This window comes from Panthera onca, chromosome D2, assembly GCF_046562875.1.
Source record: "Panthera onca isolate mPanOnc1 chromosome D2, mPanOnc1 haplotype 2, whole genome shotgun sequence".
Lineage (NCBI taxonomy): Eukaryota > Metazoa > Chordata > Mammalia > Carnivora > Felidae > Panthera > Panthera onca.
In genome coordinates this window covers 56,315,647-56,329,903 of record NC_138349.1, presented here as the reverse complement: position 1 = coordinate 56,329,903, position 14,257 = coordinate 56,315,647, and the positions used below count along the sequence as shown (strand labels likewise).

The window sequence follows — 14,257 nt, the reverse complement described above, 5'->3', positions numbered from 1 at the left end:
TGGGTTTAGCCCTGTGGCGGCCCTGGAGGAGCATGGGTCCAGAGTGGGGAGGTGAAGCGTGTCCTTACCAAACCCCAGGCCAGGGAGCTCGAGGCTAAGCTTGCTGGGGTGCAGGCTGCACGCTGGCAGGCTTGGAGAAAGAGGGGGCATTTCCACTGGACGTTGACGGAGGGAGTGAAGGGGTGAGGGCGGGGGGGGGGTGATGTCTCTGGTTGTGGGACCAGGGAGGACAGATGTAAGGGGGCAGGGAAGGGCTGGATGTGCCCTGGGAGGTCCGAGCAGGAAAGGGCTTTGAGCGTCTCCGGCCAGCCGCTCTGGAGCGGTCGCTGACGAGGAGAGGCCCCGTGCTGGGGTCTGGAGGCGGGAGGGTGTCCATCTCTCTTCCTGGGCTGGCAGCCAGCCCAGGGGCTCAGCTCCTGGCTGTACTGCACACTGGGCTGTATTGCACGTCGGACTTTCACAAAGGATCGGTTTTATACAAAGGGTTCAGCTGCCAAAACTGAACTTGAGTTCAGTACTGGGTTGTACTGGACTTGAGACCTGTCGGAAAGCCCAAGCTGGAGAGGGACATCCACCCGTGCCTTTTCTGCTCTGTACCGTAGGCCATCTGGGACTGGGGGTTGCCTGGAACTCTGGGGATGTGCAGGGTAATAGGGGCGGTGAGGGTGAGAAGAGGGGTCCTGAATGCCAAGCAAGGGAGTGTAGTAGACCGGAAGCTGCAGAGGTAGAAGGATGGGGACAGACCCCAGAACTGGGTCCCGGATCTTCACGGCTCCTTGAAGAGATGCTTCAGGCCCCTGTGGCATTCCTGGAGGTCAGAAGTGGGGTTCCAGCCTCAGTTCCCACTGGCCCTTTGGGGCCCAGTCCCTGGAAGCAGCGAGGAGAGCGTCAGCAAGACCCTGTGTGGGTGGGGTCTCAGGAAACTCTAGGTTTCTGCTGACCCTGATATGCTCAGATGCCCAACTTCTTGGAGCTGAGCAGGAGAGCATGTCCGGGCACTCTTAACCCTGTTCTCCGCAGGGTCCTCCCCCCCCAACAGTCCCAGGTGCATGGAACCTGGACGTGGACGGAGCTTCAGACTCTCAGGAACAGAATGACTGCCCTCCCAGAGCTGACTGGGCCTTCCCTGGGAATTTTTACATTCCCCTCCTCTTGCTCCCCATGAAAAATCCAACAGGCAGGGGCCCTCCCATCCAGATAATACCTTCTTATTTTCCGGGAGATCTGCTCCTCAGTAAGGCCCCGAGAGGGACACAGAGAGACTCCACGTGGGAGACACTTGCATTCTCTCTCTGCCTTTTTGGAGCAGTGGAGGCCAAGCGTCTGTGTAGAGCGTGGAACAAACAGTTAGTTGCTTAGAACTTTCTAAATCTCTGCAGCTGACTCGGGGAAGGTTGCTGCACCACACCGTGTAGCCATCAGCGGTGCCCTAATTGTCTCCTCAGCTGCCCCGTGGGCCTCGGTGGCCAGAGCTGGTATCTTCTATATCCCTTGAACCCCCATACCCCAGCATGGGTTGGGCTCACAGGCTCCCGGCGTCGCTCTGCCTGACTCTTACCAGCAGGGAAACTTGACGTTCTCCTGCAAAAGGGGAAAGAAGTAAGTTCTGTCTTGTTGCCATGTGGCACGTGGTCATTGAGGGTCAAACCTAAAAATAATGGAGTGCATTAGTTAGGATTAGATTTGGCTGCGAGTAATAGGAAAAGCCAAATAACCGTAGTTTACACAAGATGGAAGTTTATTTCTAAGTCCTGTCCAAACCCAGAGCTTTGCGGCCCACGCCTGGGGTGGTGGTTCCACTCCATGGATTCCTTGGGGGACCTTGACCTCCGCCATTCCGAGGCGGCGGCTTCACGTGCTCGTGGTTCCAAGATGGCTGCGAAACATCAGTCATCACATCTGTGTTCCAGACAGTGGGATGGAGGAAGGGGGGGAAGGGGGCTCAGAGGCAAGGTTCTGGAACTTGCCATGGGACACTGCCCCTTATGTTCCATTAGCTAGGACTAGTCACGGGTAGCTGCAGGGGAGGCAGGGAGTGTGCCCCTGCCCTTCGTCTGGTTTGTTTCATACACACGGTGGGGAGGGAGGGAGTGGAGGCATTGTGAGCATTTTGGTCAAACTTGAGGACGTTCACAGGCTGAGAAGCTGGTCCGGCACTTCAGGGACTGATGGTCTCTTCCAGGGAGATTTTCCCAGGGGGGAGTCCGTCCTGTCTTGGGACCAGAAAGCCACATGCCCCAGGGCCAGCAAGAGGGAGAAGAGAAGGCCTCTAGAGGTTAGGAGGTAGCCTGGTGGCAGTGGTCAGAGCAAGGGAGGTGGGCCAGGCTCTCCTGAGGGGGTCAGGGTCTGCCCAGGAAGTGTGGCCTGTGTCTGGGCTGCTGGGGCCTGAGCCAGAGGACAGACTCCCTCACTGGAGGTGGCCCGGAGGCCAGGGGACTCACAGACCTGGGGAAAATACAGAAGGGCTTCAGGTGCTGTGACACAGGGGGACAGGACGTTGCCCCAGGGAGCCCTCTTCTACCCCCTCGAGGACAGGAGGGCCCCAGGACTGCCTTCCTGCCATGACACCCTGTGCTGGCACATTGCTGACATTTGCTACATTTGCTCGTGTGCATTCTCGTCCTCTCTCTCTCTCTCTCAACCATCCAAGAGTGACAGACATCAAGGTGCTTCCCCTCTAGACGCTTCTGCCTGGGTCTCCTAGGAACACAGTATCCACAGTATGATTAACTTCTTTATTCAACATACTATCCATATTCAGATTTTCCCCATTCTGGCCCCCAGAATGTTCCTTATAGCCTTTCCTCCCCTCCCCAGTCTGAGCCCCCACAGAGGCAGAGCTTTCTGTCAGGCAGAGCTGACCCCCATGGGGAGCTTCAGAAGTGGGGGGGCTCCCCAGGCCTGGAGGCAGGCAAGTAGGGGTGCCGGAAAGGACCCTTTTCCTTCCTGAGGGTCCCACATTTCAGAAGCCTCAGGGGCCATGCTGGAGCATGTGGTGACAAGTGCGAAGGTCTTTGCTGGCTGCAGGGCAGGCAGGAGCCCCTCCTCTGCCTTCCACCTGTCAGGCGCCGACAGCTTCTCCCCCTCACAGAGGGCAGGGCTTCCTCCCCACCCCCACCCCCCCCCCCGCCCCACCTGCGGCCTCTCCCAGCTTTGGCACCCCATCTGCAGTGGGACCTGTGGCCCTTGCTGGCCCCCACTTGCCACAGCTTCTCAGCTGGCTGCCCAGTCCCTCTGCCCACGCTGTCCACTCCCGGCTCCAAGCCCACCCCAGCGTGCCGTCTCCGGGTGTGACAGAGGTGACCTCTCCCTTCCAGAACTTGGGCCCTCAGAGGCTCCCTGCTGTTTGCAGGCGGAAGCCCAGAACTCAGGGCCCACCCCACGGGGGCAGTCCACCCGCTGAACATTCCTCCACTCTCTGCTTTTAACTTTTAGATCTTGTTTTCCGTTTAGAAAAAAATAAAAGCAGTTCAAAAGCACACAGTTGAGCAGATAAAGGTCTCCTGTGATCCCGGACCACTGGTGGCTTTATTTTATGTTTTGTTCTCCTAGTTTTCAAGAGGAGGCTGAGGGAAGGAGGCTGTGGAGGGATAGGTTTGGGCGGCCCTCGGAGACGTGAATTGAGGGGCTGGGCCTTGCAGCAGAAGCCAGGCGACTCTGCCTCTACTAAGCAGTGGAGCCTCGGGAAATTCCTGTTGGTGGCCCTGCTTAGCTGCCTTTTCTGTAAAGTGGGGACGCCTGGGTGGCTCAGTCAGTTAAGCATCTGACTTTTGATTTGAGCTCAGGTCACGATCTCAACGGTTCATGAGCTCAAGCCTGTGTCGGGCTCTGTGCTGACAGCGTGGAGCCTGCTTGGGATTCTCTCTCTCCCTCTCTCTTTGTCCCTCCCCTGCTCTCTCTCTCTCTCTCTCTCTCTCTCTCAAAATAAATAAATAGACTTAAAAAAATAAAGCGGGGGTCAACAACCCCCTGTGTTGCTTCTTTTGAGGTTGTTGACATTAGCGAAGATAGAAAAACCACAGAGACACGAAAAATCCCACCAGGCTGTACAAGGTGGAGTAATTTTCACGGGAACATAGATGGTAATAGGCAGAGGGCAGTGGGGTGGGGTGGGGGACAAAGACACAGCCGAGGAGCATGGTGGGGGGAAAGGGGACGTCCTAGGTGAGGAGCTGTGACCTTTGTCCAACTTTGAAACTATTACAAATAACTATACTTAAAAAAAAAAAAATTCCCAAAGTAATCATGCTCATTGTAGGAAATTGAGAACTGAGGGATAAACAAGAGGAAAATGAATACCTCACTGAGTGCCCCCACTCAGGAATATGCACCATGATGTCTAAGTAAACACCCTTCCTGTCATCTGTGCCCTCTTGTTGCTGAGTGCCACCCTTGTCCCCATCAACGGCGGGCCAGGCAGGGCGGGGAATAAAATAGAGCTGACATGTTCTGTGATCCTGTGTGCAGCTCCTCCCTTGGGCCAGGCAGCTGACGGAGCCAGGAAGGACACGGGATGGCCCCTGCCGGGAACAGCATGCAGTGGAGGGGAATGGAGTGTTCCGTCTCGTGATGCTCATAGTGGGCTCTGGGTGTTGAGAGGCGGAGGTGGGTGTGTAGTCAGGGGGGGCTTCCTGGAGGAGCTGGGCTTTAACATCTAGGGTTGTGTGGAATGTGGGGGGTGGGGGTGAGGAGGGCCGTCCAGGTGAGAGGAGGATTGGGTGGGAGCGGCTTCTCTCTACACCCTCTTGTGGAGGACTGTGACCTGCTTCTTGGTGCCGGGTGCCCACTGCCCTGTGAGGCCTGGAAGCTGCAGGTGCCTTAGGCTGGTCATAGGTTCATCTCATAAATACTTCCTGAGCATCTGTCGGGCCCCAGGCGCCGTCCTGGTGCTGGGGCCACGATGTGGGTGAGTCAGGCACTGACCCTGCTCGCCGAGGGAGGCTGAGGTGACACCCATAACCCTGTCAATGAGGCAGTTAGGAAATAAAAGGGGCTCGTGGATGGACAGAGGTTGTGCGGGCTGGTGTGGGCAGACAGCATCACCAGGGGCTCGGAGAGGCCTCCCTGAGGAGGGACATCTGAGCCAAGACCTCAGGAAGGGGCAGCCATGTGAACAAGCTGAAGAATGTTCCAAACAGAGGGGTGGTAGGTGTGCAGCCTTCATGAGGAGGAGTGGGCCTGGGGCGGTGGAAGAAGGAGGGGGCTGGGGCCAGTGGCTGGAGCACGGAGGTGAGAACACAGGGTGAGTGAGGTCAGAGGGTGGGGCCTCCTCACCAGGGGATGGGTCTGGATGTTGCAGTGTGCCCGGAGGAGAAAACATGACCTGATTTAGGGTTTTTGTTTTTTTTTTTTAATGTTTATTTATTTTTGAGAGAGAGAGAGAGAGCACGCGAGTGCGCATGAGCCAGGGAGGGGCGGAGAGAGAATCCCAAGCAGGCTTCATGCTGTCAGCACAGAGCCTGATGCGGGGCTCGCTCTCACAAACCATGAGATCATGGCCTGAGCCGAAATCAAGAGTTGGGCGCTGAACCAACTGAGCCCCCCCAGGTGCCCTGATCCTTCTGGCTGCTGCATGGAAAATGGATTGTGGGGGCACAGGGAAGGGGACACCGGCTGGGGGCTGCTCTGCTTGGCCCGCTGAGGAGCTGGCGGCCTGGACCTGGTGACGGCAGAGGTTGGAGGAAGCTGGAGGAGGGCCAAACCATTCTTCTATGGGGAGAGTTCCAGAGTGGGCAGAGGACTTGCCTGAGGCCACAGAGCAGGGCTGTCCTGATTCTTGATTACAGCCGGAGGACGCCTCCATAAGCGGCCCACCAGACGGAGGGAAATGGGGAGCTATGACTGAGCTAACTGTGCGTTACCAGGGAGGACACCCCAGCCCTGCTGGAGGATTGCTGAGCCCACGTATTCCTCCAGACCCTTCCTTTTATAGGCTGTGTCTGGGTGAGGCCCCGTCAGGGAGGTTCAGGTCCAGCGGTGGCAGGGAAGGGACGTGGAGAAGGGGGAGAGAGAAGTGCCTTGAGGATGGGCCCCGGGGGGAGCCCCCGCTGCATGTCTGGCTGGCTGGGTGTTGCTTTCTGCATACTTGCCAATTTCATCCTCCTACAACCCAACTGGGGAGGCACAGGAAGGGTCCTCCTGTCCCCTGTTAATAACAGGGGAAACTGACACGCAGAGAAGTGAAGCCACGCCCGGAGAGGTGCTAAGGAGTGGTGGAGATGGGAACCAGCCAGTTTTGGGCCCGTGCTTCACAGAGTCAGAGCCACTGTGTCCCCAGCGGGGTGCCAGGCCATTGGAGAGTCACTTACAGCTTCCGTGAGCCTCCACTTTTCTCTCTGTAAGTGGGAACGCTGACACTGGCTTCCCAGGCGTCCTCGTGCCTGTAGTAGAATTATTTTTACCTGCAGCAGTGCGGGGCTCGACTCTGACGACCCCGAGCTGGCAGAGGGGTGCCCTCCGGCCCGCAGAGCACTGAGACCCAGCAGCACGGTCCAGTAGAAACGTAACATGGGCCACCTGCATCATTCTCAAGAGTTACGTTAAGAATGTGAAAAGAAGCAGGGGCCCCTTGGGTGGCTCAGTCGGTGAAGTGGCCGACTCTTGGTTTCAGCTCAGGTCATGATCTTAGGTCGTGAGTTCAAGCTCCACGTTGGGCTCAGCGCTGGACATGGAGCCTACTGGAAAAAAAAAAAAAAAAAGAATGTGGAAAGAAATAGATGGACTTAATTAAAAAAAAATTTTTTTTAACGTTTTTATTTATTTTTGAGACAGAGAAAGATGGGGGAGGGTCAGAGAGAGAGGGAGACACAGAATCTGAAATAGGCTCCAGGCTCTGTGCTGTCAGCACAGAGCCCGACGCGGGGCTCGAACTCACGGACCGCGAGATCATGACCTGAGCCGAAGTCGGACGCTTAACTGACTGAGCCACCCAGGCGCCCCTTTGTGTTTGTCATTCTAATGTATTTCCCCGATGATGAATGATGCCGGGTGTATATTTCTAGCCTTATTTGGCATCCGTATGTACCTTCAAATCTGTTGCCAATTTTTAAAAAAAAAATTCTTTAATGTTTTTATTTATTCTTGAGAGAGAGAGAAAGAGAGAGAGAGGGAGACACAGAATCCGAAGCAGGCTCCAGGCTCTAAGCTGTCAGCAACAGAGCCCGACGCGGGGCTCGAACTCACGGACCGCGAGATCATGACCTGAGCCGAAGTCGGACACTTAACCGACTGAGCCACCCAGGCGCCCTGCCAATTTTTTTTTTTTTAAGATTTTATTTTTCTGGGTGCCCAACTGGCTCACTCAGTAGAGCATGTGACTCTTGATCTCAGGGTTGTGAGTTCAAGCCCCACATTGGGCATGGAGCCTACTTAAAAAAAATGTTTTATTTTTAAGTAATCTCTACAGCCAACGTGGGGTTTGAATGTACAATCCGGAGATCAAGAGACACATGCTCCACCGACCGAGCTAATCAGGTGCCCCATCTTTTGCCCGTTTTTAATTGGATTTCTTGTGAATTTGGTACCAAGTTGTAAGAGTTAGCCCTTCTTTTTTGGGAGGGGACTCAGGGTTAAATGAGATATTCTATGTCAAGTGCTTTGCTCCAGGAGATTGACCCCTTGGCCGTCTTGGGGCCTCCTCTCTACAGTCATGGTTACTAGAGGCTACCTCAGGGGTCTGTTTAGATCTGCCCCCCCCCCCCACCAAGGCAGGCACAGGCATCACACACTCCTGACCACACACCCTGATTTGACTAGCATAATTACACGTTTGTACACTATCTACTCAATGTTATCTCCCTATGCTCACAGCGGTCTTCCCCTTTGCCTCAGTCTAGAGTCAGTGTGGCCCAGTCAGGGAGCCCTGGAGTGGGGAGGCAGGAGCTCTGGGTTTTAATTCTGTCCTTGTGAGTTGGAGGACATCACTTTCCCGCTCTGGGTCTCTATTTCCTCGTGAGTAGACAGAGAGGGTTGGACTTGTTGACCTCCAGGGGTGTAGCCGGCTCTGAATCTGCTTTTAGGGGCCCGTGGTGACAGTCATTTGTGTTGGCTGCTGTAGTCACATCTTTTCCTAAAGCGGGACTTGAGATTTTGCAAGGGGGTCTGAGGTCCATCCCGGTGGGCAGGGAGGGCAGGAGAAAGGACGGGGCCAGGTGGTGGCTGGGGTCCATAGCTCACATGCAGCTTTCCGCTTCGGTCCCAAGAGCCAAACTGTGCTTTGGAAAAGCCCGCGGGGTTTGCCAAGCCTGAAGGTCACGGCTGCTGCACCAGGATGGGGCAAAAAAGGGGGGGCTTGTGAGCTTTGGATCAGAGATGGGGAAACTGAGACCAGAATAGTGGCGATCCAGTTCTACCAAAAACTGGATGAAAAGAAACAGACTTGGACTCACAGGGTGTTTCAGGCTGTGGCCTTGGGAATCCGCTCTTGAACCTCTCGCCTGTCCTCCCTACTCCAGGATCCAGAGTGGTCATCTGCAGCACCCCCTTGGCTTGAATACCACCATTGACGAGAAGCTCATCACTCCGCAGGCTGGGCACTTATGCTGTAGCATCAGGCGGGTAGTTGACGAGCCAGAGCTCATATTCCAGCTCCTAAAGTTGAATTTTTCCTGGGGAAACAAGGTCACCTCTCTGCCAAGGGTTCCGGACATTGTTTCTTTTTTCTCGAGAATGACTGGGTGTGGAGGCCGGAGGGTGCATGTCTGTGTGGGGGACTTTCTCAAACGCCGTGATAGCTGTAGTCCAGATGTTTCCGTGGCTTCTTTAGCTGGCGGCTGAGGGCTTCTGTGGGAGCAGTGGGTCCCAGAGTCCTCACTCCCTCCGTGGGAAACCATGCATCCCTCCACCTCTCTGGGTAGGCTGTGTCTGGGGTGCTCTGGCAGAGCATGGAGTGGATGAGTGGGGGTCGTACAGATCCAGGAGGGAGGGAGGGGACAGTGTGGGCAAGCTCTTGCTCTCAGGGTGAGCTGTGAAGAGGCAGGGAGGCAAAGCAATGAGGAGCCCTTCCCAACGCCACCGCTCACCAAGGGTCAGCCATCCTCCTTTGAAAATGGACAGTGAGGCTGGACCTTACAGGGTTGTTGGGTGGTTGGTTCTTCGTCGATGCTTCGATATGTTAACAAACAGGAGTAAAGGAGAAGGTGAAAGAGTTCCTGGGTTTGGTGGGAAATACTCTTCCCTCAAATTAGGGTTTTCTTCCTTTCTTCCCCTTCCTCCCTCTTCCTTCCTTCCTTCCTTCCTTCCTTCCTTCCTTCCTCCCTCCCTCCCTCCCTCCCTCCCTCCCTCCCTCCCTCTTTCTTTCTTTCTTTCTTTCTTTCTTTCTTTCTTTCTTTCTTTCTCCAAGAATCCCTAGCAATCTGGCAAAAACTCACGGACCCCCTTTTCAGACTGTTTTCAAGTGCACAAAATATATGGGATGACAGAGGGAAGTAAGTTGCATTCAGAGAGCTATCAAAATACAAAAAAACAAATTAGTGATGTAATAATACAGGTTGCTGGTTGTTATTGTATTAACTAGATCACCTAGTAGGTACATTAAGATTAAATTTTTTTTTTTAATTTTTTTAACGTTTATTTATTTTTGAGACAGAGAGAGACACAGCATGAACGGGGGAGGGGCAGAGAGAGAGGGACACACAGAATCGGAAGCAAGCTCCAGGCTCTGAGCCATCAGCCCAGAGCCTGACGCAGGGCTCGAACTCGCAGACCGCGAGATCGTGACCTGAGCTGAAGTCGGACGCTTAACCGACTGAGCCACCCAGGCGCCCCTAGATTAAATTTTATTTATTTACTTTTTTAGAGAGAGAGTGAGAAAGCACCAGAGGGGCAAAGGCAGAGGGAGAGAGAGAATCTCTGAGCGTGGAACCTGACACAGGGCTTGATCCCACGACCCTGGGATCATGACCTGAGCTGAAACCAAGAGTCGGACGGTTAACCGACTGAGCCACTCAGGTGCCCCACTGATGTGTCTTTAAAAAATAAAATTTGGGGACACCTGGGTGGCCGTGTGATGCAACCTGTCTGTGAGCTCTTTGGCTCCCGTGTCCTGGGCTCTGCAGCACGGTGGGGACGGCCTTCATGTCGATCGAAGGAAGTGCTGGGCTAGTGGAATTCTTAAGAAACCATCCAGGCTCATGGACCACTTCTTTCAGTCTCCCTCACCCACCCCACCTTCCCCATTCTCCCCCCAAGCAGAGGTTTGAGCACCCGGGACCCCAGCAACTCACCCTCCCCCTGTGCTCACCGCCACAGTAGGGATGGGACCACCGGGATTGCCGGTCTTGGGAGCCAGATCCACGTGAATCTGGAAGAGCCTTTGGGGCCATCCTGTCCCTCACTGTCATTTTACAGATGGGGACGTGGGGAAGTTGCCCGGGGCCCCTCAGCACGTGGCCAGTAGGATGAGGCCCCTGTGCTAGCTAACAAGCCGCACTCCAGGCAGGGTGGGGAGGTTTCAGGGGGAGAGCGTAGAGCGGGAAGCCTGGGGATCCCGGGGCTTCACCCTCCTCTAGACTGTTTGGAAGCAGGTCAACTTTCAAAGGATATTGTCCTTCCTCCACCTCGGACCCTACAGCTGTGCACATATGTCTTCTAGGGCCCCAGCTGGGGCCTGGCGTTGTCCGTGGAGCCCGTGAAAAACAGGGGTGGCTGGGGCTGGAGCCGTGGGAGTGGCGCAGGGTAGGAGGGGTGGGGGGGGTCAGCCACAGCTCAGCACGAAGGGAGCCGGGCCTGGCCGTGGCCGGGCAGCTGTGATCAGCTGCGGCCTCCTGTAGGCCCTTCCCGTGTCCTGTCGCCCGTGCCCTCGTTTGGGACAGCTGCCCATGTTGTTGTTGGAGGAGGCTGTTCCTATCTGTGCCTCCTTGGCCCGGACTGCCCGGCGGGGTCTGGGGAACTTGGGTGAGCTGTGTTGGGGGCCTGCCACAGCAGGTGAAGTGGAGAGAAGTTTCTGGCTCTGGGGCCCACTCGTGCAATCTGAGCAGCCTGTGTTTCTGTTTAGGAACAGAGGCTCATCCCCTCCATTTTTGACAGCGGGGAGGGGGAAGGGGGGGGCAGGGAAGGAGACAGAGACAGGGAGGGAGGGAAAAATTGGACCCTGTATGATGGGACTCTCATGAACACAAGGTGTGCGTGTTAACAAGGCTGTCACATGGCTGCTGGGAGTTTTCAAGGATGACAAGGCTGGGCCGGAGGGAGAGAAGCAACCCTTTCCCGACAGGAGAGGGACAGGGACAGTGACAGGTGGTGGTTTGGGAGGGTTGGAGGAGGGGTGGATGAGTCTAGTCATTCTGTCTAGGTGGCTCTGGGGAGGGGCAGCCTGAGTACTCCCCCAGGGCCGGGGGGAGAGAAGGCACAGTGAGTTCAGCCTCCAGACTGACCCGCTGACCCCTGACTCCGCCATCCCCTTCCTGAGGTGCTACTCCCGGTTTTGAGACGGCGGGCGGGGGGGGTTGCACCCTCCTGTCCTGATCCTAGACCATCAGGTCCACCAGGGCCAAGGGCTGCTGGACCCTCGGAGCTCTGCGAGCCTGTCTCCCACGCCTTCCCTTCGGGCCACGTAGAATTCCCGGCCCCTTGCCTGTCCAGCAGCACTGTGGCTCTCCGACCGGGGCCAGGCCCTCTCACGCCCTCTAGCAGCCCCTCACTGGTCCCCAGCCGCTTCCCCAGCCATTCTCTCACTTGTGTTAAATGGGCCTTAACTTTATTACCCAGTGTTTGGAGGAGAAAAAAACAAAAGAAGACACAAATTAGCCATAATTGCATCACTTGGTGATAACTCCAAATAACATCTTGATGGGTATCTCCCAGATTCTTCTGCTGATACGCTTTCATGAATTAAAATGGGATGGCAGCCGGTCCTTGCCTTGCAGCCCTGTTTCCTAGATGTCTTTCCAAAGCCATCATGATGATGTTTTTAGTGGCCATTTAGCCTTCCGCCTTAGAGATGTCCCGTACTTTACCCAACAAAGCCCCTGTTGTTGGCTGGAGGTTGTTTCCTGTGTCTTTTGCCATCGTAACCAACACTTCTGGGAGCGACCCATCTTCGAAGCCTGGTTTTTGCATACGTCCTTCAGTATTTCTCTGGGAGAGAGCCCCACCAGGGGAATCACTGCATCTAGCAGGTGTCCAGCCTGCCTCATGCAGGGCCGAAGCCTTGGCCGTTGATGGTGGTATTGATGACCGTGATGTCAAGTTCAAGGGCCTGGTGCTCTCACTAAACCCTTGATCTGCTGAAAGCTCATGTTGTCCGGATGTCCCCAGCCTCATTCTGTGATATTCATGCCTAGAGTGTCCTCCTGCACCCTGTTCCCATCCACACCCTTCAAATCCAAGCCTGACTTCCCTCTGTACCTGCTGCCCCCACCTCCCTCCCCCCCCCCCCCCACCAGTCTTCCCACTTACCCGTGTCTGGAGGGCCTGGCCCAGTCACTCAGAGCCCTAGGTCCTGACCTGGTGTGGAGGGTTATCCCCTTCCTAACAGTCATGTTTTTACCAGAGGAGTGTAACTATAAGGGGTCAGGGGCCGTGTGTTTATCTTTTTATGTCCGTCACCCTCCCAAAGCAGCAGCAGAGGGCCAGGCACATAGTAGGCACTCGGCAAACGCGTGGAAGGCAGCACACCTGCCCTCCGTCTCCAGCTACAGGGAGAGCTGGCCCTCGCTGGGCCTCAGACTTGGCGTCTACGCAGGGGAGGTACAGGTGGGCCAGGTCCCCTCCTGCTGTGGATTTCCCCACCCCTTCCTCCACCACGTGCCCTCTCATCCCACAGGTGTTGGGGCCTGAGGCTGCCAGCAGACTATGGGTACAACGGCCAGCACAGCCCAGCAGACGGTTTCGGCGGGTGCCCCCCTCGAGGGCCTCCAGGGCGGTGGCCCGATGGACGGTCAGCACTCACCCAGTGTCCACTCCTTCCAGACCACAGGCTTGCACAACAGTAAAGCCAAGTCCATCATCCCCAACAAAGTGGCCCCCGTCGTGATCACGTGAGTGGCGGGGCGGGGGAGAGTGGCCGTGTCCCCAGAAGACATGCCTGGAGGGGTGGTGGCATGTAACACCTAGTCTACAAACTGCCCTCACAGATGAAGACACTGAGACCCAGAGGTTGCGCAGTCGGTCTGGAGTCACACGGCAAGCGAGTGGCTGGGCGGGTCTCTGTCGAGTGTCTCTTAGCTCGTGTTACTTCTCCTGTCCACAGGCTTAGAAGCATGGCGAGGGAGGAATGGCTGTGGGGGTGGGGTGGGGACACCCTTTCAAAAGGGGGGACACCCTTTTGAAAATAATTTGTGGCTGAACATTTTCAAAGGGAGTTTATGTACTTAGACGCATAGAATTTAGGCTTTTATTTTTCCGCAGCTCGTAATTACGGTTCAAAACTGAGGTTAATACCGGGTGGTTAAAGGGCTATGGCTTGAAAGGCTGGGAGCTGTTGGTCAACTCTCTTAATTAGGTCCTTCAGGCACAGTCCCGGAAGAGGCTGAGGGTTTGTTCCGGCACTACATTTTGAGACCTCTGGATACACTGCATGCATCCAGAGGAAGAGGGCCAAGAAGGGGGCTCTGCAACCCTGCCTGCCCTGTGGGGTCACTGAAGGAGGGGGTGCTGTGAACCAGAGGCCCGGGGGCAGAAGAGGCATTGGGTCTGTCTCCTGGTGAGTCAGGAAGCCTTATCTTACATGGACTCTGCCTCTGGGCCCCTCCAGGATGCAGGAAGTAGGACATGATGAGCTGAGAGTGAATTGTGTTCCACACACAGAAGCTGGGCAGAGACCCAGCAGATGGGACTTTCTGTGTAAGGAAACCCGAGGGGTGGGAATGATAAATCCGGCCTGCTGGCTTTGGGGCCTGACAGGAAGATTGTCATAATCCATTGCTGTGCTCATGATCAGGGGAAAAGAAGAGATGTTACATACAAGAGACTCGACGTGTATTCTATCAGAGGTGACACATCTAGGTTTGGCCCCTGAGGGGCGGTATAGGAGACACACATCCTGGGCCTTGCTCTGTGCCCTGGGGCAAAGCATGTTCCCTCTCTGGGTCTCATTTTTCTTATCAGATTATGTGGGTTTTGACGTACAAAATATTTAACCAAGTGGTATAGCTCAGGAAGGTCACGGGCCTGCTGTACAAATCTGCCACAGTGGGACTATGCATGCCTCCTGGAGCCAGTGTGAGCACAGCATCCCTCGGGTTGTAGTGTGTTTGGGTGCAAGGGACCTTAGAGATCATCCAGTACAGGGGCTGGTGAACTGTGTCCTGGGGGCCAA

The 14,257-nt window shown here is 55.6% G+C and overlaps 1 protein-coding gene across 2 annotated transcripts in view; it reads left to right on the top strand.

Moving 5' to 3' along the window:
* The window catches only part of PALD1 (phosphatase domain containing paladin 1), a 72,914-nt gene that overhangs the window by 23,612 nt on the left and 35,045 nt on the right, over positions 1-14,257 (top strand). For both annotated transcript variants that reach the window (XM_081790535.1, XM_081790534.1), the window contains exon 2: positions 12,764-12,977. In XM_081790535.1, coding sequence (XP_081646661.1) covers positions 12,793-12,977 — 185 coding nt within the window. In that variant the 5' untranslated portion in view covers positions 12,764-12,792. The remainder of the gene's footprint in view (positions 1-12,763; positions 12,978-14,257) is intronic.